Below are 27867 nucleotides of genomic sequence, written 5' to 3' on the forward strand. Positions count from 1 at the left end.
TAAGCACTTGTAAAAAGTTTACATGAATAAAAAACATTCTATTCTATTCTATTCCCGTTTATAAAACCACAGCACTCACTATTGCGCCAGGGAGGTCGTCAAACTGCTGCAGCAAATCTGTCACCAATAAAAAAATTTAACTGTCCCACACTCATACATTACTTATCCCTGAGGATAGAGTAGTAATTTTCGCGCTCACAAGTTATATCCGCCATCCTCCTGCGGGGATACTGGGGTTTGATTGCTACAACACTCTACAACACTCTACAACACTCTACAACACTCGTAACAACAATAACTCGTAACACACCAAATATGTGAGAGGTTTCGTAGCGAGGGTTGTGTATGGAAACCATATAGAGGATCGCATTATTTTAACGCTTAGTTTTTTTTTTTTCAGATACAAGTTAGCCCTTCACTGCAATCTCACCTGGTGGTAAGTGATGATGCAGTCTAAGATGATAGCGGGCTAACTTGGAAGGGGTATAGCAGTTTTTATTAAACCCATACCCCTTTGGTTTCTACACGGCATCGTACCGGAACGCTAAATCGCTTGGCGGCACGGCTTTGCCGGTAGGGTGGTAACTAGCCACGGCCGAAGCCTCCCACCAGACCAGACCAGAAATTTAGAAATTATAAAATTCCAAACCCCTGCCAGGAATCGAACCCGGGACCTTCCACTATTAAGACCACAGCGCTCACCACTGCGCCAGGGAGGTCGTCAAAAAGTTTAATAAACAACTACATCTTACTACTTACTATATAATAGCTGATGTCCGAGACTTCGTCCGTGTGGAAAAAGTAGTCTATGTAACTCTCCAGGTCTTTAACTATACCCATGCAAAAAATCACGTCGATCTGTTGCTCTGTTGCGTCGTGATTGAAGGACAAACCAACAAACCTATAAACCAACAAACAAACACACTTTCACATTTATAATATGGGTACTGATTTATCAAATTCTTGTTTCTATAACCCGACCCTTATATTGACAGACGTTATCTGGGTCCAGTGTTTGGTCACCGGCCCTAATACAACGGCCTCCACTGACCCTTGTCACAGTTTGATTTGGGCGCCACAGCTGCTGGCCTTATTAGATAACTAATAACAATTCCCATGTTAATTATTCTATAACTTAATTACGAGAGATAAGAGTAAATAAATCATTTGCCTGAAACTGTAATTGTAATGTTTTAAGTTTTTATTTATTTATTTACTGCTCGCGACTTCGTCCGCGTGGGTATTCATCTATAAATATATAAAAGGAAAAGGTGACTGACTGACTGACTGACTGACTGACTGGCTGACTGACTGACCGATCTATCAACGCACAGCTCAAACTACTGGACGGATCGCTCGGTCAGTCGCTCTGGTTCTTCTACGTAAAGTAGAGCGGTAGCTTCGCAACCCGTAGACCTACGTCAGTCGCTCTGGTTCTTCTACGTAAAGTAGAGCTGTAGCTTCGCAACCCGTAGACCTACGTCAGTCGCTCTGGTTCTTCTACGTAAAATAGAGCGGTAGCTTCGCAACCCGTAGACCTACGTCAGTCGCTCTGGTTCTTCTACGTAAAGTAGAGCGGTAGCTTCGCAACCCGTAGACCTACGTCAGTCGCTCTGGTTCTTCTACGTAAAGTAGAGCGGTAGCTTCGCAACCCGTAGACCTACGTCAGTCGCTCTGGTTCTTCTACGTAAAGTAGAGCGGTAGCTTCGCAACCCGTAGACCTACGTCAGTCGCTCTGGTTCTTCTACGTAAAGTAGAGCGGTAGCTTCGCAACCCATAGACCTACGTCAGTCGCTCTGGTTCTTCTACGTAAAGTAGAGCGGTAGCTTCGCAACCCGTAGACCTACGTCAGTCGCTCTGGTTCTTCTACGTAAAGTAGAGCGGTTGCTTCGCAATCCGTAGACCTACGTCAGTCGCTCTGGTTCTTCTACGTAAAGTAGAGCGGTAGCTTCGCAACCCGTAGACCTACGTCAGTCGCTCTGGTTCTTCTACGTAAAGTAGAGCGGTAGCTTCGCAACCCGTAGACCTACGTCAGTCGCTCTGGTTCTTCTACGTAAAGTAGAGCGGTAGCTTCGCAACCCGTAGACCTACGTCAGTCGCTCTGGTTCTTCTACGTAAAATAGAGCGGTAGCTTCGCAACCCGTAGACCTACGTCAGTCGCTCTGGTTCTTCTACGTAAAGTAGATCGGTAGCTTCGCAACCCGTAGACCTACGTCAGTCGCTCTGGTTCTTCTACGTAAATTAGAGCGGTAGCTTCGCAACCCGTAGACCTACGTCAGTCGCTCTGGTTCTTCTACGTAAAGTAGAGCGGTAGCTTCGCAACCCGTAGACCTACGTCAGTCGCTCTGGTTCTTCTACGTAAAGTAGAGCGGTAGCTTCGCAACCCGTAGACCTACGTCAGTCGCTCTGGTTCTTCTACGTAAAGTAGAGCGGTAGCTTCGCAACCCGTAGAACTACGTCAGTCGCTCTGGTTCTTCTACGTAAAGTAGAGCGGTAGCTTCGCAACCCGTAGACCTACGTCAGTCGCTTTGGTTCTTCTACGTGAAATAGAGCGGTAGCTTCGCAACCCGTAGACCTACGTCAGTCGCTCTGGTTCTTCTACGTAAAGTAGAGCGGTAGCTTCGCAACCCGTAGACCTACGTCAGTCGCTCTGGTTCTTCTACGTAAAGTAGAGCGGTAGCTTCGCAACCCATAGACCTACGTCAGTCGCTCTGGTTCTTCTACGTAAAATAGAGCGGTAGCTTCGCAACCCGTAGACCTACGTCAGTCGCTCTGGTTCTTCTACGTAAAGTAGATCGGTAGCTTCGCAACCCGTAGACCTACGTCAGTCGCTCTGGTTCTTCTACGTAAATTAGAGCGGTAGCTTCGCAACCCGTAGACCTACGTCAGTCGCTCTGGTTCTTCTACGTAAAGTAGAGCGGTAGCTTCGCAACCCGTAGACCTACGTCAGTCGCTCTGGTTCTTCTACGTAAAGTAGAGCGGTAGCTTCGCAACCCGTAGACCTACGTCAGTCGCTCTGGTTCTTCTACGTAAAGTAGAGCGGTAGCTTCGCAACCCGTAGAACTACGTCAGTCGCTCTGGTTCTTCTACGTAAAGTAGAGCGGTAGCTTCGCAACCCGTAGACCTACGTCAGTCGCTTTGGTTCTTCTACGTGAAATAGAGCGGTAGCTTCGCAACCCGTAGACCTACGTCAGTCGCTCTGGTTCTTCTACGTAAAGTAGAGCGGTAGCTTCGCAACCCGTAGACCTACGTCAGTCGCTCTGGTTCTTCTACGTAAAGTAGAGCGGTAGCTTCGCAACCCATAGACCTACGTCAGTCGCTCTGGTTCTTCTACGTAAAATAGAGCGGTAGCTTCGCAACCCGTAGACCTACGTCAGTCGCTCTGGTTCTTCTACGTAAAGTAGAGCGGTAGCTTCGCAACCCGTAGACCTACGTCAGTCGCTCTGGTTCTTCTACGTAAAATAGAGCGGTAGCTTCGCAACCCGTAGACCTACGTCAGTCGCTCTGGTTCTTCTACGTAAAGTAGAGCGGTAGCTTCGCAACCCGTAGACCTACGTCAGTCGCTCTGGTTCTTCTACGTAAAGTAGAGCGGTAGCTTCGCAACCCGTAGACCTACGTCAGTCGCTCTGGTTCTTCTACGTAAAATAGAGCGGTAGCTTCGCAACCCGTAGACCTACGTCAGTCGCTCTGGTTCTTCTACGGATCTCCTTATTTCTGATTTGATCACGTAGAGAAACTCCAAGCATAGCTCTCTCCATCGCCCTCTGAGCTTTCTTATGAGGCCCATAGTTAGCGAGCATGTCTCGGATCCATATGTCATCACTGGCAAACACATGGCACAACACACTACATGAACAGCTGAGTGACTTTGAACTCTCTTATGAAGAATAAACGACTAAATTTAACTATCAACTGTTATTTTACACATGACGTTGGAATTATTTAAGGGCGACTGTCCACTGGCGCTATCTGGCGGAAGCGAAGGATGCTGCATGAGTTACACCCGCGGCTTCCGGCGCGACATATGCTCGCCTGAGGCCTTAGTATGAGATTTTACATATCAACATCGTTTATAGAATTCGATGGTCGAAATACTTCAGCGTTAAAGTAAAATGGTCCTTAATTTTTTAATACTCAAGTTAGCCATGAAATCCTAGTGGTTAAGACGTTCGCTTCCTATTATGGAAGTCGAAGGTTCGATCCTGGACAGGCACTTCTAACTTTTTGCTGCTATGTGCGTTTTAAGCTAATAAAATATCACCTGCTTTAACGGGGAAGGAAAATATCGTCAAGAATCCTACATGCCTGGGAGTTTGTAAAATATTCGCAAAGGTGTGTGAAGTCTTCAATCCGCACTTAGGCAGCGTAGTGGACTAAGGCCAAACCCTTCCATTCTGATTCTTCTGTAAGAGAAATTAAAATTTGTGTTACAGAAGTTTTGATCTTAAACCAAGGACATTTAGGTTCATTTTACTTTGATGTTATTTTGGATCGACTCTCGAAATCTATCAACGAGGGTGTAATGTAAACTCTCATACTAAGCGTGCTGGACACCGGCACTACCCGCCTGCAAATGCGGTTACTGAGAGATTTATTGTATGGACTTTTACCCTTTTTGGAAATATCATCGTGTTTTTCCAACGTTTATAATGGAAGAAGTTTTCGATCCAATAAAATACGGTTTTTACACAAGAGTACCTATTTGGTTTTTATGATTCTGTACCCGAAAGATGCCAATGGGACCCTATTACTAAGCTTCCACTGTCCGTCCATACGTCTGTCTGTCAGTGAGCTGCATGTCATGAACCGCAACAGGTAGAGAGTTGAAATTTTTTCAGAATAGTTAAAGTCAAAGTCAAATGATTTATTCAAAATAGGTAATAAATTACTCTTTTTGATAGTCAGATGTTGGATTTGTAAGATATAGTGGTGATAATTATTACGCAAACTTAAAACTAAAGCTACGAGGGTTCCAAATGCGCCCAGGTCTGAGAAGAGCCCACAACAAACTCAGCCTAAAACTTTATTTCTTGCTAAACAAATAATAAAGATGGCCGCCATGAAAATTAAAGAGTGTTATTTCTTGTACGATGTTGCGGAACCCTTCGTGTGCGAGTCCGACTCGACCTTGATCGATTTTTTTTTGAATCCTTTAATTGCACAATCCGCATCAAAATCCATTACCGGTGGCACACTGCACAGTGAGTGTGATCGCTGAACCGAGCGCGCCCTCTAATGGAGCGGAAAGTAAATAGAGTGACTGTAATCACTCAGCCTGAATTACTCTCAAACGTATATATTGGGTAGGTATAGTATATGCCATACATTCAATAAACAAAGTTTATACAAGGAACCAAAAGCTTAATTTACTATAGTCCAACAGTGCGTGTTGCCAGTGATGACATATGGAACCGAGACATGGTCACCTAATAAGAAAGCTCAGAGTCACTCAGCGGGCGATGGAGAGAGCTATGCTTGGAGTTGCTCTACGTGATCAACTCAGAAATGAGGAGATCCGTAGGAGAACTAGAGTAACCGACATAGCTGAACGTGGTGGCAATGGGCAGGGCACATAGTTCGTAAAACTGGTAGACGTTGGGATCTCAAGGTGCTGGAATTCAATCCCTAAGGGGGTGAAATAGGGATTTGAAATTTGTGAAGTCCACTCGGACAAAGTCGCGGGAATAAGCTAGTGATTAATTAAAAATATATATTTAATTTAAACATCAACAAGCAAAATCTAACCATGAGTCTCTGAATTCCAAAAAAAAAAACTATTTTTATGCGTAATTCAAATCAGAATGACGTCTTGTTTTCATATATTGTTGAATTAGGTTTTAAAATCCCGTGGGAACTCTTTAATTTTTCGGGATAAAAAGTAGCCTACGCCACTCTTCTGGTCTTTATCTATACCCATGCAATAAATCACGTCAATCCGTTGCACCGTTGCGACGTGATTGAAGGACAAACAAACACACTTTCGGATTTATAATACTTATGAAATAGGTCAGTGAGATGTCAATGAGAAAAATTTGCTCGTTTCAAAATTTTTATTTATTAAATATTTGGCTCGGTTATTCTGGAATAATATTGGCATCAAATTGGCACTTATTCGCGAAATACCCCGTGGTATTATTTTCACGCCTGATATGCGATACTAACAGCACTTTTTGTTTCAGGGGCCTCAACGGGCAGCGCCTGCTCTGCAGGCCTCCTGGTTGCCGCTGTCGGGGCTCCGCGCGCTTATAGACGCTATTGTGTAGTGTTTTAGTGTTTTTATTTTTACGTGTTTCGAAGTATGAACCCCAGTGCTTCTCAAGGTGAATACCTAGAATGCCCCCACTGTAGCGATGGCAGGCAGTTTAAGGGTCGCAAAGGCCTTAATATTCACATCGCACGTTGTCACGGACCGCCTACACGGCCTCTTACTTGCCCAAATTTGATGTGCGATCAAACCCAATCAGGAAGCGATAACCAGGTACCATTTGAAATTTTATTATCCAAATACAGTCAAAATATTCCATTAATAAAACGCATTCCGCGAGGAGCTAGGATATCGTTAGCTAGATCCTTATCACATACAATCCAAAATGTGCTATCAAATTCACTTTTAGATTGGCAAAACCTCTTTTTTTTTGCATATAGACATTTCTATGTTAATAAGTCAGAAATCGGGTCGCTATGTACAAAATTAAAAAAAAATAGTTTGGCTGATCGCGTTTTTCCAATCCTTGACTGCTCATTTCGAACACAAAATTACAATTTGAAGAAAATTGTGGAAAACAAGGTTATGGATGGGGATCTTAAAAACGCCGCCCGCATTTTGTTTTCTAGTGATACACTGGCTCCATTCAATGATATAACGCTGGAAGCCTTACGTGACAAGCATCCCTTACCAAATACCGATTCTGTGCTGCCAGATCCACCTTCTAACACTTCTTATTTACAGATAAAGGATGAAGAAACTTACGCTGCGATAATGTCGTTTTCTAGTGGCTCTGCTGGTGGCATGGACGGCATAACGCCACAACATCTTAAGGATCTTGTGGGAGTTACTGCTGGGGACGCCGGCAAGGCGCTACTGAGCGACATTACCAGACTATGTAATTTCATGTTATCTGGCGAGGTAAATTCATCCTTTCTACCATTCCTTTATGGCGCGAGGCTTTGTGCTTTCAATAAGAAAGATGGTGGCATCCGTCCCATCGCTGTTGGCTGTACTTTTCGCCGTTTGGCGTCAAAATTAGCGTGTAGTCACATAGTCTCTACCCTAAAGGATAAATTCCAACCTATTCAAGTTGGATTCGGCAGTAAAGGAGGTTGTGAAGCAGCAGTTCATTCGGCTCGTACTTTCTTAACGAATGGCGAGGTTGAGGTACTGCTGAAAGTAGATGTAAAGAATGCTTTTAATTCTTTGGACAGGGCAACTTTGCTGACAGAAGTCTCAACGCAACTTCCTGAAATTTACCCATATGTTTGGCAATGTTACAGCTCTGCTTCTAAATTATTCTTTGGAGATAGCGATATTAAGTCTTCTGTAGGCGTTCAGCAGGGGGATCCTTTAGGTCCGGCCCTGTTCAGCTTAGGGATCCATAACCATATCTCAAATTTAACATCTAAATTTAACATATGGTATCTTGATGATGGAACCATTGGGGGCAACGTGGATGACGTTCTAAAAGATCTTAATCATATTAAGCAACAGTTTGGGAAAATTGGTTTAGAACTTAATTTTTCGAAATGCGAATTGTTTTTTACAGAAAAACTGTCGCAAGAAAGAATTCTATTGGCCTCTGAATTATTCAATGAAATTTCACCTAATATTAAAATACTTGATAAACGTTCACTTTGCCTTCTCGGTGCTCCTCTTTATAATGAATCCATACAACCACTCTTGGATCAAAAAGTCAGAACATTTTCGGCTAATACCGACAAATTGGGCACTCTAAATTCTCACATTGCATTTTCGATCCTAAAATAGAAACGTTTTTCCCCCGAAGGGTAAAAAACGTATATTTAGGTTTCAGCCGAAAGGCTTGACCCACTGTGAGATAACCCTTTAGAACATCAGCGCCATCTAGTAGTCCGTAACGAGCCAAGCCGAGCATTGGTCGGTATCGGCTCGGTGAATGGAGGGGAGTCAGCGCCCAGGCAGGTGGTGTCGGCCGTTTTAATTTCAGTACCGATTTCAGGAATCGAAGCGAGGTGAAGCCGGTAAGGTATTTTATGGTGGGTCAAGCCTTTCGGCTGAAACCTAAATATACGTTTTTTACCCTTCGGGGGAAAAACGTTTCTATTTAGGTGTTCGAGCCTTTAGGCTTGACCCACTGTGAGATGTTTAATATCTGCCGGCGCTGACTTAGCGTACTGTGACTATGTGTGGAGTGAGATCCACGTATTTAGGGATGTAAAAGGAAAAACAAGAAACAATAATATGCATTATATTCTTAACAATCAATATAATATTTCATCACAATGACTAATAAAGAATGAGTTTAATTTGAATTTATTAACACAATCACGGTTATAATAATTCTAAATTGTAGAAAATATATCAGACATTGTCTGATTTGCCATAATGTTTCTTGTGCTAGACTCTACTTCCTTGAAGTAGTGTTTCAAGAAGGTTGAGCTGCTACGCCAGTTGCCTTTGCGTAGCACCTCATCGATATCGAGGTTCTTGTTGACCCAGTTGTCTGTAGCAACAGCTGACCTGAAGCTGCCGGGGGAGCCCTTGATTTTCGCATCTTTCAGGATTAGTCTCAACCAGCCCGCTATTACAGATCTAGATGCTGCTTTGACTCTGTTCCGAGTAGTGATAAATAAATTTGTCAAAGTTGGGTCTGCTTTCCTCCGCTGATCTGATTTGTCTATTAGTCTTGGTATCCAGTGGCAGAGGTCGAAAATGATATTATCGCTCTTTGACAGGCACCAGCCTGATTGCCGATAATTTGCGTTATCCGTTTTTGATCCAAAAGAGGGCCAAAATACGATTTGCTCTCTTGTAATCTGACAGTGTTCCGAGTCTATGTGGAGCAAAGTTAAGTCATGAACGCGACGACCAGTAGCGAGAAGTAGCAAGGCTGCCACATGCTGTGATATTTGAAATAAACTGGAGTCGTCGATTTTTCTCTGAGCAATCCAATTTACGAGATCAGCTACGTTCCAAGTATTAGGACATCGTTTAGGAGGGTTCTTCAGTAAAATTGCTTTAATGGTTTTCTTCACCAATGGATGCTCACTTATGGGAGACGTGCTGCAAGGCTTTGTGAAGGTAGCGATTGCTGACTTATGGACGAGTATAGTTTTTGGGGCTAACTTTTTAACGTTGTGAAGATGAATTAAGTATCTGGCTAAGTCGCCGGGGCTTGGCATTTTTGGGGATACTTTGTTGACTAACGTCCATTCTAACCATGCTCTCCAAGCAGGCCGGTAGGTTTTAAATGTAGATTGTCTCCATGCTGATTGTAGTAGGGTGCGTTCCGATTCGCTCCAATTTGTTATCTCATTGGACCAGCCCGTACCTTCCATACCTCCAAAGACAGGTTCTGAATGTTCCGAGGCGGTCGGTTGGTTTGCAAATCCCGAAGGTGATTCTTTAGATTTTGGATTCTGTATGGAGGGCATATTGCCCTCTTCTTCACTTCGGCCCTCCAAAAAGCTTTCTCCCACTTCGGTATCACCAGGAGATAGTGTCCTTGGGACCCGTTCAGATGTTGCAGCACTCGTGGGATTAGCGCTGGTGGTGGGAAGATCCAAGCCACTTTGTAATTCCATGACCTGCTGAAAGCATCCGTGTATTCGCTCGTAGTGTCCCTGTGGTCTTCGCTCACATACCTCGGGACTATTGCAGAGGATTTGCTTGCAAAGAGGTCGATTTCTGGTGTGCCCATCTTTTGAAAAATTTCCTTCTGTGTCGATAGGTCGAGGTGCCATTCTTGATGGTGTTTCAGTCGCGATAGGCTGTCGGCTATTCCGTTGTATCTGCCTGGCAGGTATTTCGGAATGATGGTGATTTTGTGTTGCAGTGCTAAATTTAGGATTTTTGAGGCAGTATTCAGGAGTTTTTGTGACTTCGTCCCGCCCTGTTTCCTTATGTAGGAAGCCGCTGTTCTGTTGTCTGTTTGAAACAAGATTGTTCTCCCCAAGACCTCTCCTAAATTCATTCGAAGCACTTCGAATAAGGTCCATAATTCCTTTTGATTGCAATGCCAATGACTTTGAGAGATACTCCAGTGACCCGACAGTTTCTTGCCGTTTATTATAGCGCCCCATCCGATGTCCGAGGCATCGGTGGCTATGAATATTGATGCTGGGGCGATTTGAATATCCGATGTTTCCATAATGTTCTGGAGCCACCAGTTTAGTTCTTCCTTTACTTGATCCGGCAGCGGGAACACCTTGTATCTTTGTATGTCCGAGAGTGATTTTGCTGCAATCTGCATGCGTCTGCAATAAAGGAAGCCTAGTGGGATTACATTAGCCGCAAAGTTTAATTTGCCTAATAACCGCTTAGCATCCATCCAACACCATTTTCCTCTGGAGAGGGTGTTAAGGATTGAGTCTTCGATATTGGAAATTTTTGAAGTGGGTAAGATTTTCTTATTGATTTTAGTATCCCAAATTAAGCCCAAATATTCTATGCGTGTTTTTGGTTGCAGATCCGATTTGTCTGTGTTAATATGCCAACCTAATTTTTTGAGAAATTTTACTGTACATGATGCTTGTTCGGCTAAAATATCTGGATTCTGATTCATGAGCAAGAAATCATCCAGATAAACAATAACCCTTATTCCTTTTTCGCGTAACAGTGATGCAACCCAATTAGTAGTTTTACTAAAAATTGATGGGGCGCTAGATAATCCAAAAGGTAAGCAATTCATGTTGTAGATATTGCCATCAAACGCAAAAGATAAGTATCTCTTGTGTGACTTTTGGATAGGGATATGATAGTATGCATTCGCGATATCAATTTTTACTAAGTAATCCCCCTGTTGCACAGTCTGTGATACCTTCGATAGGCTTATAAGTCTGAATTTTGGTGGTTGAACATAGAAGTTTAGGTGACGCAAGTTGAAAATCAATCTATGGGAACCGTTAGGTTTTTGTCTTAAGAAAATTGGCGATAAGTAACCGGCCTTAAAGGTGTTAAGAGTAATTGCACCGATATCTAGTAGGTTTTTGATTTGTTTAGACATTTCGGCTGAGATTTTAGGTTCATATGATTTGATATTACAATTAGAAAAAATTGTAATAGGTGGTTTTTTAATAAAGGGTATACGGTAACCCCTTATAATGTTTAAGATTGTCTCTGATGCTCCTAACGATTCCCATAGATCAAGGTTTAAGCCAAGTTGACCAGCTAGAAATACCTGTGAGTTAGGGTTTCTTTTTGGTGGTTTGCGTGGTTCTGGCTTTGTTAGTGCCGGACGTACCGCTATCTTGTTTTGCGCGAAAGTCACGAAAATTACGCTGTTTTTTATTTTTGTGGCTATGTTCTTTGTAGTTTTTAGATCCTTTCAAGGTTGGATTCTTCTTCCCGGTCTTATTGGGACTGGTTTTCTTCGGGAAGATCTTATGTGCCCCCCCCTGGTCCTTTATCACTTCAGATAATTTCTCTTCCGAAAAGAGGTGAGTATCGGAGGGTGGTATGTCATGAAGGATGTTGCCCAGTACTTTATTTGCTGGCTTATAGGTCTCTCTTCGGGCTTGAATTATTTCGGCCCTTCTGCCACAAGAATATTGTAGTAGTCCGTCCGAAATTTTTTTAAAACAGCTGTCTGCGCCAAGCATATGGTTTTGGATTTCCCTACGGGTGTTGGGATCCATTTTTTGGCAAGCTTCTTGGAAAGCTTTCCTTTGAAGCAATAACCCATATGTTATCGCACCCAGGGTCATGTCTGTTTTTTCTAATTGTGCTGTTGAATTCCAGTTAGGTGTTATTGTTGCCAAGTGATTATTGACTTTAAGTGCCGAAAATACTGGAGTGGCGTGAAACGTTTTTTGAACATCGGCGTATCTTATGTTCTTCCAGCCGTCTTCATTTAGTCGTTGACATTTCCGGCCTTGATCAACAAGGTTTGGATCTGCTTTGGTTAGTTTGGGTTCAGCTTCCGTGGTGCAAGGTGAAAAGTCACACTTCGGAATATTGCCGGTTGTCTTAATAGTGGCCAGTTTTCTCTGGGCCTCGGTAATTTGTGCTATTAGTGCAGCTTCTTCCGCATCGCCATTCGTTGGGATGCTTAGTGATGAGGTGTTTTCCTGAGGCAGCGCACTCAGAGCGGGGCCTCTAAACTCCTCCTCGGGTTCGGTACTGTCCGGTACGGATTCGAAAGACTCGTCCAGTTCGGAAGAGCCTTGGTCGCTCTTAGGAGCGAGGGTTGAGACCTGATTCGCAACGCTCTCGATCGCTTGGGTTTGTTTCGTAAGGAGATCCATCATTTTTATCATGAATGCATCTGTTACGGGGGCCCTGTTTGGTTCTAACGGTTCGTGGCGTGGTGTTTTGTTGTTGCGCGAGCTGATGGGAGATGTTGATCTCCTTTTTCTCGGTGTGCTCTCGCTGGTCGAGGCTTCATCCCTTGACGTCAATCGCGGTTTTAGTAATTTAACTGTATTGATAAAGTCCTCGTAGGATTTAGTATGTATCTTTTCCATGATACTGTGCGGGGAGTATAACAACGCTCTTCCGAAGGGCCATTCTAGCAATTGCCTTTTGATCAGCCGATATTTTTTCTCGGATAGAGATGCGTCATTCGGGCAGTATGCCGTAGCCATTTCAGCCGTGGGGATGGCGAATCTTAATTTTGCCTCTATGCGGGAAGATATCCTTTCCCCAAACAAGTCTGAGTAAGGTAGATCTTGTACCTCCCACGACTTCCAGTCATCGGGGTAGTTATCTTCGATAATTTGATATATTCTGGAGAAAAACTCTTCTTGTCCCGGTGGTGGTGGTCTGAGGCACAGTTCTCCCATGGTTGTAGACGCCATAATCTGGAAGGGTAGCGAAAACATCATATGAGATGAGTTTTGCTATGACGACGTATCAATTGATACGACCAGGCGTCTCGATTGTGGCGACCAGGCGCCTGGGTCGAGGAGTCTTATCGATGCGACCGGGCGTCTCAATCGATGCGACCCCACGTCTCAGTCGATACGACCCCACGTCTCAGTCGATACGACCCCACGTCTCAGTCGATACGACCCTACGTCTCAGTCGATACGACCCCACGTCTCAGTCGATACGACTGAGAATGGAGATATTTCCAAAATGTTATGGTGCTATTCTGCCATTACCTTGACAGCTTGTCGTTCGTTGCGAGACGACAAGGATTTCATAATAAGATTATGAAATAGTTCGTAGCGTAAACTACGAAGGTTATAAATATGTGCAGAGGCAACATATTTTTTGCACCAGTTTACATGGGTGATTTCCGTATCAAACTACGGACACCTATGTAAGATCATACATTATTATTTGTTAATTATTAATGTAGGTACTTACATTTGAATAACTCCGTCCCTACGGAATTAATTTCTTACTGACGACGCTGAGATTCAAAAGCGTACTGAAATTAAAACGGCCGACACCACCTGCCTGGGCGCTGACTCCCCTCCATTCACCGAGCCGATACCGACCAATGCTCGGCTTGGCTCGTTACGGACTACTAGATGGCGCTGATGTTCTAAAGGGTTATCTCACAGTGGGTCAAGCCTAAAGGCTCGAACACCTAAATATTGCCTTTTTGTACCTAAATTAATTTACATTCTCCGCGCGAGCCCAATTTGGAAATTTCATGGACTACTCGATAACATGGATGCCACCCTTAAAAGTACACTAGAACAAATTCTAAATTTAACTTTTGATGAGCACTCCTGGAACCAAGCAACTTTACCGGTCAAGTACGGTGGCATCGGCGTGAGGAAAATTTCCAGTGTAGCTCTTCCGGCTTTTCTGTCCTCTGTGCATAGTATAAAAGAGCTTAGCTCTCAAATTCTCAAATCCAATTCATCATTGACCTATGCCGCAGAGGCCCTAGAGAGTTGGAAGGTCAGATGTCCCAATGTCGACATCCCGAAGGAACGTACTACACAAAAACTTTGGGATTTGCCATTGGTTCAACTGACACATACGAATTTGGTTCAAAATCTTACAAGTGACAGAGATCGTGCCAGGCTTCTAGCATTATCCGAAAAGGAATCTGGGTATTGGCTGCATGCCTTGCCATCAAAAAATCTCGGCACACTTTTAGATAACGAAAGTTTTCGTGTGGCTCTAGGTCTCAGATTGGGAACACCACTGTGCCATCAGCACAGATGTCCGTGTGGAAAAGAGGTTGATAAATTTGGAATCCACGGACTCTCTTGCCAAAGGAGCTCCGGTAGGCTGTTTAGGCATGGCTCTCTTAACGATACAATTAAAAGAGCTCTTGCCACCATAAATATTCCTGCGCTCATTGAGCCGGCAGGGATTAGTCGGGATGATGGCAAGAGACCTGATGGATTGACGCTGGTTCCCTGGGAACGGGGACGGGCGCTAATGTGGGACGCAACTTGCGTTGACACATTGGCCCCGTGTCATATCAGGAAGACAGCATCAAGACCGGGAGCCGCAGCAGAAACAGCTGAAAACGGCAAGCGGCGCAAGTATGCCTCTCTTATAGAGAGTTACATTTTTGTGCCGTTTGCCGTGGAGACCCTGGGGCCATGGAGTCTTAGTGCTAAAAATTTTTTACGAGACATTTCACCGCGATTAATAGCCTCAACTGGTGACAGAAGGGCTGGCTCATTTTTTGCGCAGCGGATCAGCCTGGCTGTCCAGCGCGGAAATGCAGCCAGTATTCTTGGCACCATTCCACGCGGTCATGATTTATATAGTAATTAGATAAGGCTAGCTTTAAGTTTTATTGTATTAAAAAAAAAAAAAAAAATAAAAAAAAAAAAATAAAAAAAAAAAAAAAAAAAATACTTATACACTATTGAGTATATAAGGCGTACAATCTGAGAAAGCACTTCTCATAAAATATGTTGCTTTCTTCGACTCTTCTTTTCTTCGGTTCGAAAATGCTTTTTCACATCAAAGGCTGGCTCATCGCATTACGTAGTGCGGAGATGGTTCGAGATTGCCTCTCGAAGCTTATGACTCCGAGTAAGATAACTGCGGGTCAAAGGTCACGTTATCATGATATTTGAAGAAAAATAATATTTATTTATCTGTAATAGCCTAATGGTTAGGATGTCCGCCTCCTAATCGGAGGTCGGGGGTTCGATCCCGGGCACGCACCTCTAATATTTTCGGAGTTAATATGACTTTTATTATAGCACACATGGTTAGGTCTTATAGCAGACATGAGGGGAAAAATCTGAAAACCGTAAATTTGTGGTTACATCACATGAAAAAAATTAAAATGTGTTCATGAACAAATATTGCTATTTTAAATTTTCAAAGTGAAAGTCAAAGTCAAATGATTTATTCAAAATAGGTAATAAATTACTCTTATTGATGGTCTGGTATGGTGTTAGATTTGTAAGATATAGGGGCTTTCAAAGTAAGATTACAAAACCAAGTGGGGTATCATATGAAAAGGCTTTACCTCATAGAGCAGAAACAAAGAGGAGATGTTGTATTAAGATTTCCCTATGAAATATCGAGTGACATTTTGCGGGGTGAGGGGTTGTGGAACGCCGCCCACTTCTCAATTTTCCATCTGCGGGTTAGTAGCAAAACTACTCGCTTAGCGACCTAACATCGATATATTGATGTCACTACATAGTTCAGCTATCTCACACTAGATGTCAATAAGTGTAGAAACAATTTAATAATTACGTATAAAATTACTTACAAATGAAATGTGATACCATTCATAGCATCAGAACGTCTGTCTGAATAACTTTGACACGATAAAACACAACACTTCATCCTTTTGTTCTTAAAAACGCGAAAACACACCGATAATACGAGTCTCAATATATGTGAACCTGACGAACGCAGACAGCATACTAACTAAGGCCCCGCCCACAGTGATGACGTCAGGACCTAGTTGAAAATCACAGTGCACAGTTGCTTAGGCCAACTCCTCTTTGTTTCTGCTCTATGCTTTACCTGTACATTCTAAAACAGATTTTTATTTATTTTTAGGCATAGTAGTTTTTGATTTATCGTGCAAAATGTCGGTAAAATACGACTGTAGTACGGAACCCTCGGTGCGCAAGTCTGAAACGCACTTGGCCGATTTTTATTATTTGATATATTTTCCCGGGAATGGATATCCGCGTCTATAAAGTTATTTTCCAATAACAGTCCACAGGCGCGCGTCCTGGAAGCGATTGGACAGTATACAAAATTTAATTTCCGCATATTTGACGTTGCACGATAAGAAAAGACGAAGTAGCTTTGCAATAAAGGCTGACACATACAGACAGAGTGAAACGGAGGCAAGTTTTTTAGGGTTGCGTACACAAAGGGTAAAACGGGACCCTATTAACCTAACTTGGTCTCGTCGTGACCACGACCCGTTCAATTACAGTACGGTGCACAGTATTGTTTTTGGTAAGAATATTATAATAATTAGTTTTAAGGTACGTGTCAATACTAACAAAAATATGATTTTGTATTTGGTGGAAATAAATGATTTTCATTAATTTTTTTATTATTATTAATTGGGTTGAAATATCGACAAATAAAAAATCAAATTAATCGTGGCATGTACCCGTTATTTACAAAATTTGACGTTAAACCACGAAATAAGCTTAAAATCATTAGTTTGAAATCAAAGTGACATTACATTAGTTACCTATTTTTATCTCGGAAAGAATTCCTACGGGATTTTTAATACCCTAAATGATAGCGGACGAACTCGCGGGCATCAGTAGTTTACTACTAAACAAAAACACCTAAACCAAATCACATAAGTTGGGTAAATCCAGGTAGTCCAATTTTCAGGCAACACAACCATCTAGTAACTTTTCAGCACACACTAGTTAGCTACTCGCAGGTTCAAACAGTTTACCTAACTCGGACACAGCCGTGCCACGAAATTACTTGGTTCCGTATAGCCAAAGAGAGAGTCGCTTATCATAAAAAAAAAAAAACATTGCTGAAGTTTCTATTATCTGTATTTTATTTTGTAGTTCTATAAAAATATATTCTTACTCTCTGTAATTATGTTAACAAGAAAGTTGTATAAATAAATGTTTATTCATTCTTTCAAAAAATTAATAGCAAGTGACATTTAATTGCTTTAAACGCACATGACTCTGGAAAGATATAGGTGCAAATATACTTAACTAGCTGATGCCCGCGACTTCGTCCGCGTGGATTTAGGTTTTTAAAAATCCCGTGGGAACCCTTTGATTTTCCGGGATAAAAAGTAGTAAGCTAACCCTGTACCAAATTTCATCAAAATCGGTTAAACTGTTGGACCGTTAAAAACTAGCAGACAGACAGACACACTTTCGCATTTATAATATTAGTATGGATGAGTGTTAGGTATACATAATCAGGTAACTGTCTCTTGTACTACAAACAAAGCCATTTCAACAAATGTACCGAAACAAAGATCCGTTTCCACGTGAGTCAGCTGTAGCGACGACGTACATGCACCGTACAGAACAGTACATCGTCAGAATTTCCAACAAATGGTCTAAGAGCCAGCGAGTGCCAGACCTTCATTATTTTATAAAAGCTGAAAGTATCTCTGCGTATTGTCCCCAACATTAGGAGGAATAATCAGCGACTATGAAGTTGCATCATGGTGGCTTTGGGAGGTGTAAAAAATCTTACGTCAAAGTATTGTTTAACTTTTAGGGTGTCCGAAAAAATGGCTCCTCACGAGCCATATTAACTCTATGGGTCAACTGTCTTGTCAAAACTACGGCTCACCTTTAAAATAAGGACTAAAATCGTACTTTTGACATGAAATTTGACACAAAAAGATAAAATAGCGCGAGAGGAGTTAAATTTTACGCGTTATACTAACACTAGCTTATGCTCGCGACTTCGTCCGCATGGGCTACAAAAACCCTTCACCCCCTTAGGGGTTGAATGTTCAAAAATTCTCCCTTAGCGGATGCCTACGTCATAATAGCTATTTGCGTGCCAAATTTCAGCCCGATTCGTTCAGTAGTTTGACTTGGGCGTTGATAGATCAGTCACTTTTTCCTTTTATATATTTAGATTTGAAGCCTGCCAGTGACGTCGAGGTCTCGACGTTTTGTTAGAAGGTCTGAAGGAAATGTCGTGAACTGTCGCACGGATCTGTCTATAAAACCTATTTAGCAATTAATGGACCCTTTGACGGTCACCTCTCTATCAGAAATTTAGCCGATAAAGATTCTTAACTTTTAGATTAATTTTTTGCACAGCAGATTTTACAAAATTTCCATGTCTGTAAAACGGAAGAACCTCTCAAGATTTTTCCTACTTTTAATTTTGAACGCACTTGAGAATTCCGTAATTTTACAAAAGAGCGATTATTCGATGCGTCAAGACCCGAGCGTCAAGACTCCTCAGCGTCAAGTGGGTGCTCGGGTCATCTCATTGACCCTTTTGCTTGATTGTTTTGATCCAGGTTGTTACCAGGTAATATAAGACACTATTTACACAAATTATATATATATATATACTATATATATATATATATATATATATATATATATATGTATATATATATATATATATACTAGCTGATGCCCGCGACTTCGTACGCGTAGGTGTAGGTTCTTAAAAATCCCGTGGGAATTCATCAATTTTCCGGGATGAAAAGTAGCCTATGTCCTTTCCCGGGATAAAAGCTAAAGCTGTACCAAATTTCATCAAAAACGGTTGAACGGTTGGGCCGTGAAAAGCTAGCAGACAGACAGACAGACAGATTTTAGAAACCTCAATATAATTTTTGAGACCTATCAATAGATACCCCACACGTATGGGTTTGAGTAAAAATTTTTTTTTGAGTGTCAGGTCGAAGTATGGGGAACCCCAAAATTTATTGTTTTTTTTCTGTGTGAAAATCTTAATGCGGTTCACAGAATACATCTACTTATCAAGTTTCAACAGTATAGTTCTTATAGTTTCGGAAAAAAGTGGCTGTGACATACGGACGGACTGACAGACAGACAGACAGACATGACGAATCTATAAGGGTTCCGTTTTTAGCCATTTGGTTACGGAACCCTAAAAATACATTTTTTTAATTCTTTATTTCAGCCAAATAATAATTATACGATGTTGCACATTCGTCTTATAATATTGAACTAAACTAGATAATAACTAGGTACAAATCAAAACTGATGAAATCGATGCGATTATAATAATATTATCCTCCCTGCTCGTCTAATGTCGTCCGTTCACCTAGTGGGGGGTCTTCCGTAGGTAATATGTAGGTCGGTAATTAAAAACCGGCCAAGTGCGAGTCAGGCTCGAACAATGAGGGTTCCGTACTACAGTCGTATTTTTCGACATTTTGCACGATAATTCAAAAACTATGATGCATAAAAATAAACAAAAATCTGTTTTAGAATGTACAGGTGAAGACCTTTCATATTATGATACCCCACTTGATATAATCACTCACTTCGAAAGTTGAAAATACTAATTATTAGTTCATGACCACAATTTAATTTTTTTTTGTGTGATCTAACCCTAAATTCGCGGTTTTCAGATTTTTCCCCAAATGTCAGCTATAAGATCTACCTACCTGCCTGATTCTAGGTCAACGGGAAGTACCCTGTAGGTTTCTTGACAGACAGACGGACAGACAGACAGACAGACAGACAGACAGACAACAAAGTGATCCTATAAGGGTTCCGTTTTTCCTTTAGAGGTACGGAACCCTAAATGCATGGTAGATGCATCCGACTATTCGTAAGCACTTGTAAAAGTTTATACGAATAAAAAAGATTTTCATTTTCATTTTCATTTTTTCATTTAAAAATGTTACTGAATACTCGCGATTTACGTGTTATGACGTCGCACTATCTACTAGCCAACGCCAAACCAGCGCCTAAGCATAATATACAATACAGGTTGTTCTTGTCATTCTACATTTTCATTTGCGATGGTATTTCCCGTCCATTTTGTTTGCCTCTGGCACTACCCTGGAACTGTTTGCGCTGCCTCTAATGGATCACGTAGCGCTGATTGACATGAGAACAGCGGCTGACCAACATTTCCCATTTACTGGCAATTGCTCTTTCTCTCTCCCATTTATTTACTACCTAGCTGACCCGTAGCGTGTGTGAAAATTTCTGAATTTTTTTTTGATACATAAAGTTGAAATGGCGCGTGAGAGCTCATTTTGTACTCTCACTGACTGATCTATCAACTATGAACGCACAGCTCAAACTATTGAACGGATCGGGCTGAGCAGAGGCATCTCTAGCCCTTGTGGCGCCCGTGTGCAACCAGTACCCTGGCGCCCTCTAGTCTAGTAGGAGCAGGGTCAAAATGGAATACTAACAGTTATATTTTCAAACGGAAATTCAGATGCAAATGGTGCAATTTTTAATGATGACGGCGTCGGTCATAACACGAGCGCAGGGTCTTTGAGAGCGCCGGCATCGACGCATCTTTGGAGGTGTCGCATTAGAGGGCTCTCGGCGCCCCCTTAGACCCGGCGCCCGTGTGCGCCGCACACCCTGCACCATAGGTAAAGACGCCTCTGGGGCTGAGGCATGCAGTTATTATAACGTAGATATCCGCTAAGAAATAATTTTTGATAATTCAATGGAAAAGGGGTAAAATACGTCACGGGCATAAGCTTGTCTATACCTACTAAGAAATAAAATAGAAGTGTCTGTCTGTAATTTCGAAATAACTACTTCATATTAAGTTCATATGGTTATTTGAACTGTACCATAACTGAATCACACGTTTTTAAATTTTTTGTCTGTATGTCTATTTGAAGGGGCTAACCTTCGGAACCCATTGTCCCATAAAACATTTGGATTCCGACTCCTCAATCCTGATGATGTACGTCGGTTATAAATTGATATTGGAGTCCTTCCGAGTAAAGACTTCATCGCTGAACTCAATCGTAAATCGTGTTGATCCCACGGGATTTTTACAGAATCATGCGCTTATAAGTGCCGCTAGATGTCTTATTGTCTTGGAATATTTTATTTTGCGTGTGTTCCATATTTTAATCTATAAAGTGTTTTCTAAGAACTCACGCTAAAATCTTTCACCTTGAATTTTCATAACATTTTATGCATACTTAAAACATAAAACGTCCTTCAACCATCCAATTCATTAGTTAAGTAAACTTTAAAAATGTATCCCCCCCCCCTCCCCCTCCCCGGGGACTGAGACACTGCTTCCATTAACTAATTTCTTGTTCGAAACGCGACTCTTGTCCTGAAGGAGAAATATTACATTAAACGCGAAACTGTAATGCGAATTACAGTTTCGCGTATCTCGCACCATTTCCTTTTTTATATAGACTAATTTATGTAGGTACTAGTTTATGCAATGCTGCCGTGATGAGAGCTGATGTAATAGTACCGGAAGATATAAAATAATAACACTTGACGCTGAGCGATGGGGCCCAGGGGACCGAGAGCCTGACAACCGACGTTATTTAGGGAAATATTCGTTCAAACACACCAACACACTCTAAATATCCTCTCGCACATAACTATACTCCCTAACATTTATTTATCTACAACACAGAGTTTTAATGCATACGTATATACTCTATCCGCGGAAAGAAGTTAGTTGGTGGCTCTCTCTGTTACGCAATCCCATACAAATGATAGAGGCAAAAATTTCAGTGGCCGCTATCATTTTGAGACACCGAATTTTCAAAAATCCTTTCTTAGCGGATGTGTACGTCATAATAGCTACCTGCATGCCAAATTCAGCCCGATCCGTCCAGTAGTATAAGCTGTGAGTTGATAGATCAGTCAGTCGGTTAGCTTTTCCTTTTATATAGATATAATCTAATTGTCTCGTCGGTCGTCGCTCGTCGGTTTTGATCTTACAGGCATTTTTCTCAAACAGGTAACAAATCAATCATTTACCTATTTATAGCAATTTTATTTTTATTTATTCGGATCAATAATATCAGATCGGATCAGCAATACGGTATTTGACAACAGACTAGTCAAATCAGTAACTTTTTATCAAACTTCAAAACACGCACATAATGCGATATTATATGAAATACTCTAATTTGACGTCACATCATAATGACGTACTTTTTAAGTTTAATCGATGATTTAAAATGATTATTACACTTAAAACTAACAAAGGACTTGGATTTTACGTACCTATTTTGGAAGACCCTCTATTTAATAATCACTGAGAAATAATTTATTTTTGGTGTAGTCAAATACCCAATTTTTCGCATAATGACAAAACATTACATAATTCCACAGATAAATGATAGATTTCCTTTCATAGATTGCTCGGAAGTTCGGCCCAGACGGAAATTATTAAGAAAAAGAGGGAGATAAATCAATTTGTGTCGGCCGAACAGTTCGGGAACTTTTGATTATTCTTTTAGACAACTTTTTATATTGACTGGGAAATTCATTTTCATTCCGACTTATTCTTTTGAAGCTTATCTTTTGAAAGAGGAATCAAATTGCTTTTAATCCTTTTTCTTTTAAATCTGTGAAGTCGTGATTCAGTCTATAAAGGTGATCGTAGACTAGAAGCACCGCAAGAACCGAAAAACGTCTGCAAGGAAACGGAGGTCGAGGGTTCGATCCCGGCCGAGCACCTCTAACTTTAGGAGATATGTGTTTTATGCAATTAAATATCACTTGCTATAAGGGGTGACGGAAAACATCAATAAGAAACCTGCATGGTTGAGAGTTCTCCATAATGTTCTCAAAGGTGTGTAAAGTCTGCCAATCCACACTCGGCCAGCGTGGTAGACTATGGCAAAACGCCTTCTCATTCTGAGAGGAGACTAGTGCTAAGTCGTGAGCCAACGATAGGTTGACAATGATGATATTTTAACTGTTTGTCGGTTTTGACGTAATACTTATTTTTCGGGTTCCGTACCTCAAAAGAAAAAAAAGGGACCCTTATGTCACTTTGTTGTCTGTCTGTCCATCTGTCTGCCCGTCGTGTCTCTAATTTTTAGATTTTATTATAAGATACCCAACTAATTAATTTTGATATAGTTTTACTTCATAAAACAATCTCAAAACTACTGAACTGGGAATTGAACCCAAAATCTTGCAGACTAAGCGCGTCTCTGCACCACTGAGGTCACTACATAATTTAAGCAACTCACGTTCCGACAATGAGAATAATAGGACCTTCATGCCTACATGAGTAACAAAATTCAGAAGGTAAGGTAACTCTTGCCCCGTACCTCGTACCCCTTTACATCGTACCCGTTTACCCCTGCCCCGCGAGATACGAACAAAGGCTACATTTCGTATTCCATTACCATGCAATTTACCTCGCGCGTTCATAGGTGTAGGGTAATCTGATATTCACAAAGAATATTCGTGTAGACATGACAGACAATAGGTATAATCTAAACATAATAATAATAATAAATACACTTTATTTGCACAACCACAAGAAGGATTACATTAAAGTATAAAAAACACAGACAGAAGGAAGATACAAAAGGCGGCCTTATCGCTAATTAGCGATCTCTACCAGGCAACCTTAAAGATCGGAAAGTATAAGGAAAATTAGACTGCAGGTGGTGTGTAATATACTAATAAACATACATTCAAATAACTGATACATACTAATACATAAACCACTAATACATGTATTAAAATAATATGTATAATACCAATATACTAATAAAATAGACTAATATATACTCTATAATCTAATAATAATAAACATATCAAAGGTAAAGGTGACAGACTGACTGACTGACTGACTGACTGATTGACTGACTGACTGCCTGCCTGACTGACTGACTGACTGACTGATCTATCAACGCACAGCTCAAACTACTGGACCGATTAGGCTAAAATTTCGCATGCAGATAGCTATTATGATGTAGGCATCCGCTAAGAAAGGATTTTTGAAAATAGGTTTGAAATTTGTGTAGTCCACGCGGATGAAGTCGCGGGCATAAGTTAGTTTAAATATAATTTAATTTTTCTATTTATAGTACTAGCTGATGCCCGCGAAGATTTTCGTTTTTCAAAATCCTCCGGAAACTTTTTGATTTTCCGGGATAAAATATGTGCTAATCTATAAAAATAGAGTAATTTCTGCTAGAAAATATAATTTATGTTAAAAAATTGAAAAAGATTTGTCGTTTACGCATTGTGACGCCATTATTCGCTTTCCGTACAGTGGTGGCGTTAATAATTAGTTATGTTAAAAATAAATAAAAATGACAATTTTTTAAAATTACTCCCTTTAATAATGAATTCTAGTACCATAAACTACCATTACACAAAAAATCACATCATTTTATTAGTACAATCTAAGACCAAATCCAACAACCGACAATCAAAAAGTGTAATTTATTACCTATTTTGAATAAATTATTTAATTTGATTTGATTTGATTTGACCCTATTCGTGGGCCTCACCTAGTTTTACAATATAATTTAGTGAAAGAGGTAACAAAACACGAAACAAAAAGCATCCAATTTATATTTTATACAATATGTGTAAATAGGCCCAAAACCACGAACAGAATTTTAATTAAAATATCATGTTCTCTTTATCTACTTTTGCGTATTTTGCCTCACGTCTCGTGTGAACATGATTATGTTGAGTTTTCAGTTCTCGCATAATTTTTCGCTCATATGCTATCACCCACAATGTTTTTTTTTTAATTCATCTACCTACCTACTGTAGGTTAGGTAAATAGAAATTGTGCGAATTATTATAATAAGAGAGGGTTATTTTCGTATTATTTTAATTAACCACGGCCGCAGCCTTCCAGAAATCAGTATCAGAAATGAGGAGATCCGTAGGAGAACTAAAGTAACCGACATAGCTCAACGGGTTGCGAAGCTGAAGTGGCAATGGGCAGGGCACACAGTTCGTACAACCGATAGACGTTGGGGTCCCAAGGTGCTGGGATGGTGACGTGCGGGTGTACGGGGTGTCCCCCTGCCTCATATCACGATTGCCATCTCAATCTGTCGCGGACTATACATTCTCTTTACAATATAAGGCTGGATTCACACTATGGTTACCAATTTTGAGTCTGTCATGCACCATAAAATATGGCATTGTAGTGTAAGGGTGGCAAATCGGGCGGAATAGAAATATACCCGGATACGGAATAATCTACCACCTTACAAAGATTAGAGGAAAAAAAAAATAATTTTAATTTACTTTACTTGATCTATCTACCTAGTAAAGAATAGAAGCTAGCCGTCGACTCCCTTGTAATGCATATGAGGTGTTATAAATGAAATTTGCTAGATGTTAGGCAAAATTGTTTTTAATGTAACTTTTACCGGGGTCGCTTAATACAGAATGATGGCTAATAATGCTTAGTTATTCTAGCTTAATGCCAAGACTTAATTTAGATACATTAGAATGACTTAGGTAGATAGTACATAAGATCTATGTTTTAAATTTAAGATGCCATTGGCATGGAATAGACAATGACACAGTAAAATTCATAAAATTGTTTCAAAATAAAAGCTCAGTAGTAAAGACAGGGTTCTTACTGTACACATACACTAAGAAGGTTCACTAAACTGTTGCAGGATACAAACATTTGCTTACTTGTAGGTGCGAAGACTGCAAGGTAGCTGGACGGCATCGGCCAAGATCCAAAACTCAATTTAACTTGATTCTTCACAACCGAAATGTTTCCTTACAAAGATTTTCACCAAGTCTTATCCATAGCAATTAAGTTGTCAACGTGAATGTGCAAAAGAAATAAATACGAAAACCGAAAACGCAAACGGAAAACTAAAACGGAAAACTGAAGCTAAACGTAAAACGTAAACGTAAACGTAAACCCTATTGAACTCCTGGCCACCAATGGTTTTCAGAAGTCCACCCACAACCCATTATCCTCATTTATTTGGGAAGTTAAAATAACTGGAACATAACTGATGAAACATTGAAAATACGTTAGGATGACTAAAATTTATGACTATTGTATTTTTCCAGGCGAAGCCATGGGCGAAAAGAAGTGAGATTTTCCTGGAACGAAAAAAATTCGTCTTCACATGTTGACTCCAGGAAAATTCTAAATCTCAGCAATCGGTGTTGCCAGACGCAACCCGAGTGTGGCCGCTCTCAGTTAGTTTGATCATGAAGCCAATTCATTTTTGAATATTTGCGGAACCTAAGGATATATTATAAGAACCGTTTTGTTAATGACTTAACAATAAACAAATGATATTATGGTTTTATTTAATTATTTTGTTTTATTTTTACGACAATTGACAACGAAGCAAACGCCATCTATTGTGGCTCGAATGAACTCTGAACATCGACCCACGCGTAGTTCTGCACCTTGATGCTAGGTGGCACCAACATACTTTGAACACAATAGATTTTAATTAAAAGCGAAACGCTAATTAGTAGTTCAAAATTTACAACGTCACAATACTTCCCCTCCTACGAAAAGGTTCAACAGGTTGAACCACGCTGCCCTCAGCGTCATCCAACAACTACTAACAATTTGCCTGAAACAAACAAACAAAAAAAAAAACACAGAAGTTACGCGTGAACGCACATCTACTACTAACAAGGAAAATTGTCTAACAAAATAAATATACTGAAAACAGTGTAAGGTTTTATACATTATACTTAACTACACAACCCTAACTTCTAAAAAGAATATATACAAAAAAACTTCATGGTGTCTAAGACACTTGAGTGGAAACATCTTGGCATCATTCTTCAGCTGACTGATAGAATGCGTCTAGGCCTACGGTGGTTCACTCTTTTAAACTACCATCGTAATATTTGTTACTCAACAAATACGGAAAATCTGGTTGTGAACGGGTCCATCTGATATGGCAACCGTTCTCTATCCCATTCGGAAAAATAAAACCGAATCAAAATCGGAATATGAGAAAAAAAAAACGAAATAACTCTCCTAGAAAATAGATCTCGGAACAGAATCGGAAAAATAACAGAAATGATCCATTATCTAGAAGGAAAACGAAAACAAAACACAAAACCCCCCCTTTTCGTTATCCCCAAAGTACGATATTTGCATTTTTACTTTCTCAACCGGTTGGTCTACCACAAGCATTCCAATCATCACATATTCATCCCTACATACATCCACTACATTCATCCTCAACTGAACCATGGTAATGTTACTGTTAATTCAGAACATCACTACACTCATACAAATTCCTAATTGAATATTGATAACTTAAATATTCAAACAGTTTAGACCAAACTAAGTAATGGCAAATATCTACTTCTTAATATCCTTAATATGCCAAGTGCCTATTGGGTGGTTGTCAGCTACTCTAACTAGTTCGTAAACCAAAGGTGACAAAACCTTGACAACCCTGCACTTTTCATACTTAGGTGCCAGCTTAGCTGCGAAAAAATTTGTAGCGTCGCTTTGTGGATAGGTCTTCTTCCACACTATGTCCCCAACAGAATAGCTTGCAGACCTACGCCTTAAGTTGTAATGCGTTGCATACTCTGCATGAGCCTGAAACAAATTTCTCCTAACCTGACCAAATATGTCCTCCAAAGATCCAAACTTTCCTGCGTATTCCTCCCTTGGAATTCCGGCCTCGTACTCCTTATCCGTGTCCTTATAGAAGGAACCATTTAAGACCGGTTCTCTAGCGTGGACAAGGAAGAACGGGGAGAATCCAGTGGATTCATTAACCGCACTGTTTATGGCGAACTGGACCTTGTACAGGTTTTCGTCCCAGGACCTGTGGTTATCTTTCACAAAAGCGGCTACAGCAGTCATAACAACCTTATTGT

The 27867-nt window shown here is 40.8% G+C and overlaps 2 protein-coding genes across 3 annotated transcripts in view; both read right to left on the bottom strand.

The window, feature by feature from the left end:
- The window catches only part of LOC117987489 (15-hydroxyprostaglandin dehydrogenase [NAD(+)]-like), a 385473-nt gene that overhangs the window by 125637 nt on the left and 231969 nt on the right, over positions 1 to 27867 (bottom strand). The window lies entirely within an intron of this gene.
- On the bottom strand, positions 8500 to 13720 carry LOC117987681 (uncharacterized). Of its 2 annotated transcripts, none has more exons than XM_069502562.1 (2): positions 11373 to 13720; positions 8500 to 10449 (listed from the first exon to the last, which is right to left on the bottom strand). In XM_069502562.1, the coding sequence occupies exon 2, from the start codon at positions 10273 to 10275 to the stop codon at positions 8536 to 8538; it is 1740 nt and encodes a 579-aa protein (XP_069358663.1). In that variant the 5' UTR covers positions 10276 to 10449; positions 11373 to 13720; the 3' UTR covers positions 8500 to 8535. Both variants share the same exon structure in this region, with proteins under 2 accessions (XP_069358663.1, XP_069358664.1).

The sequence above is a fragment of the Maniola hyperantus genome, chromosome 13, assembly GCF_902806685.2.
Source record: "Maniola hyperantus chromosome 13, iAphHyp1.2, whole genome shotgun sequence".
Classification (NCBI taxonomy): Eukaryota; Metazoa; Arthropoda; class Insecta; order Lepidoptera; family Nymphalidae; genus Maniola; species Maniola hyperantus.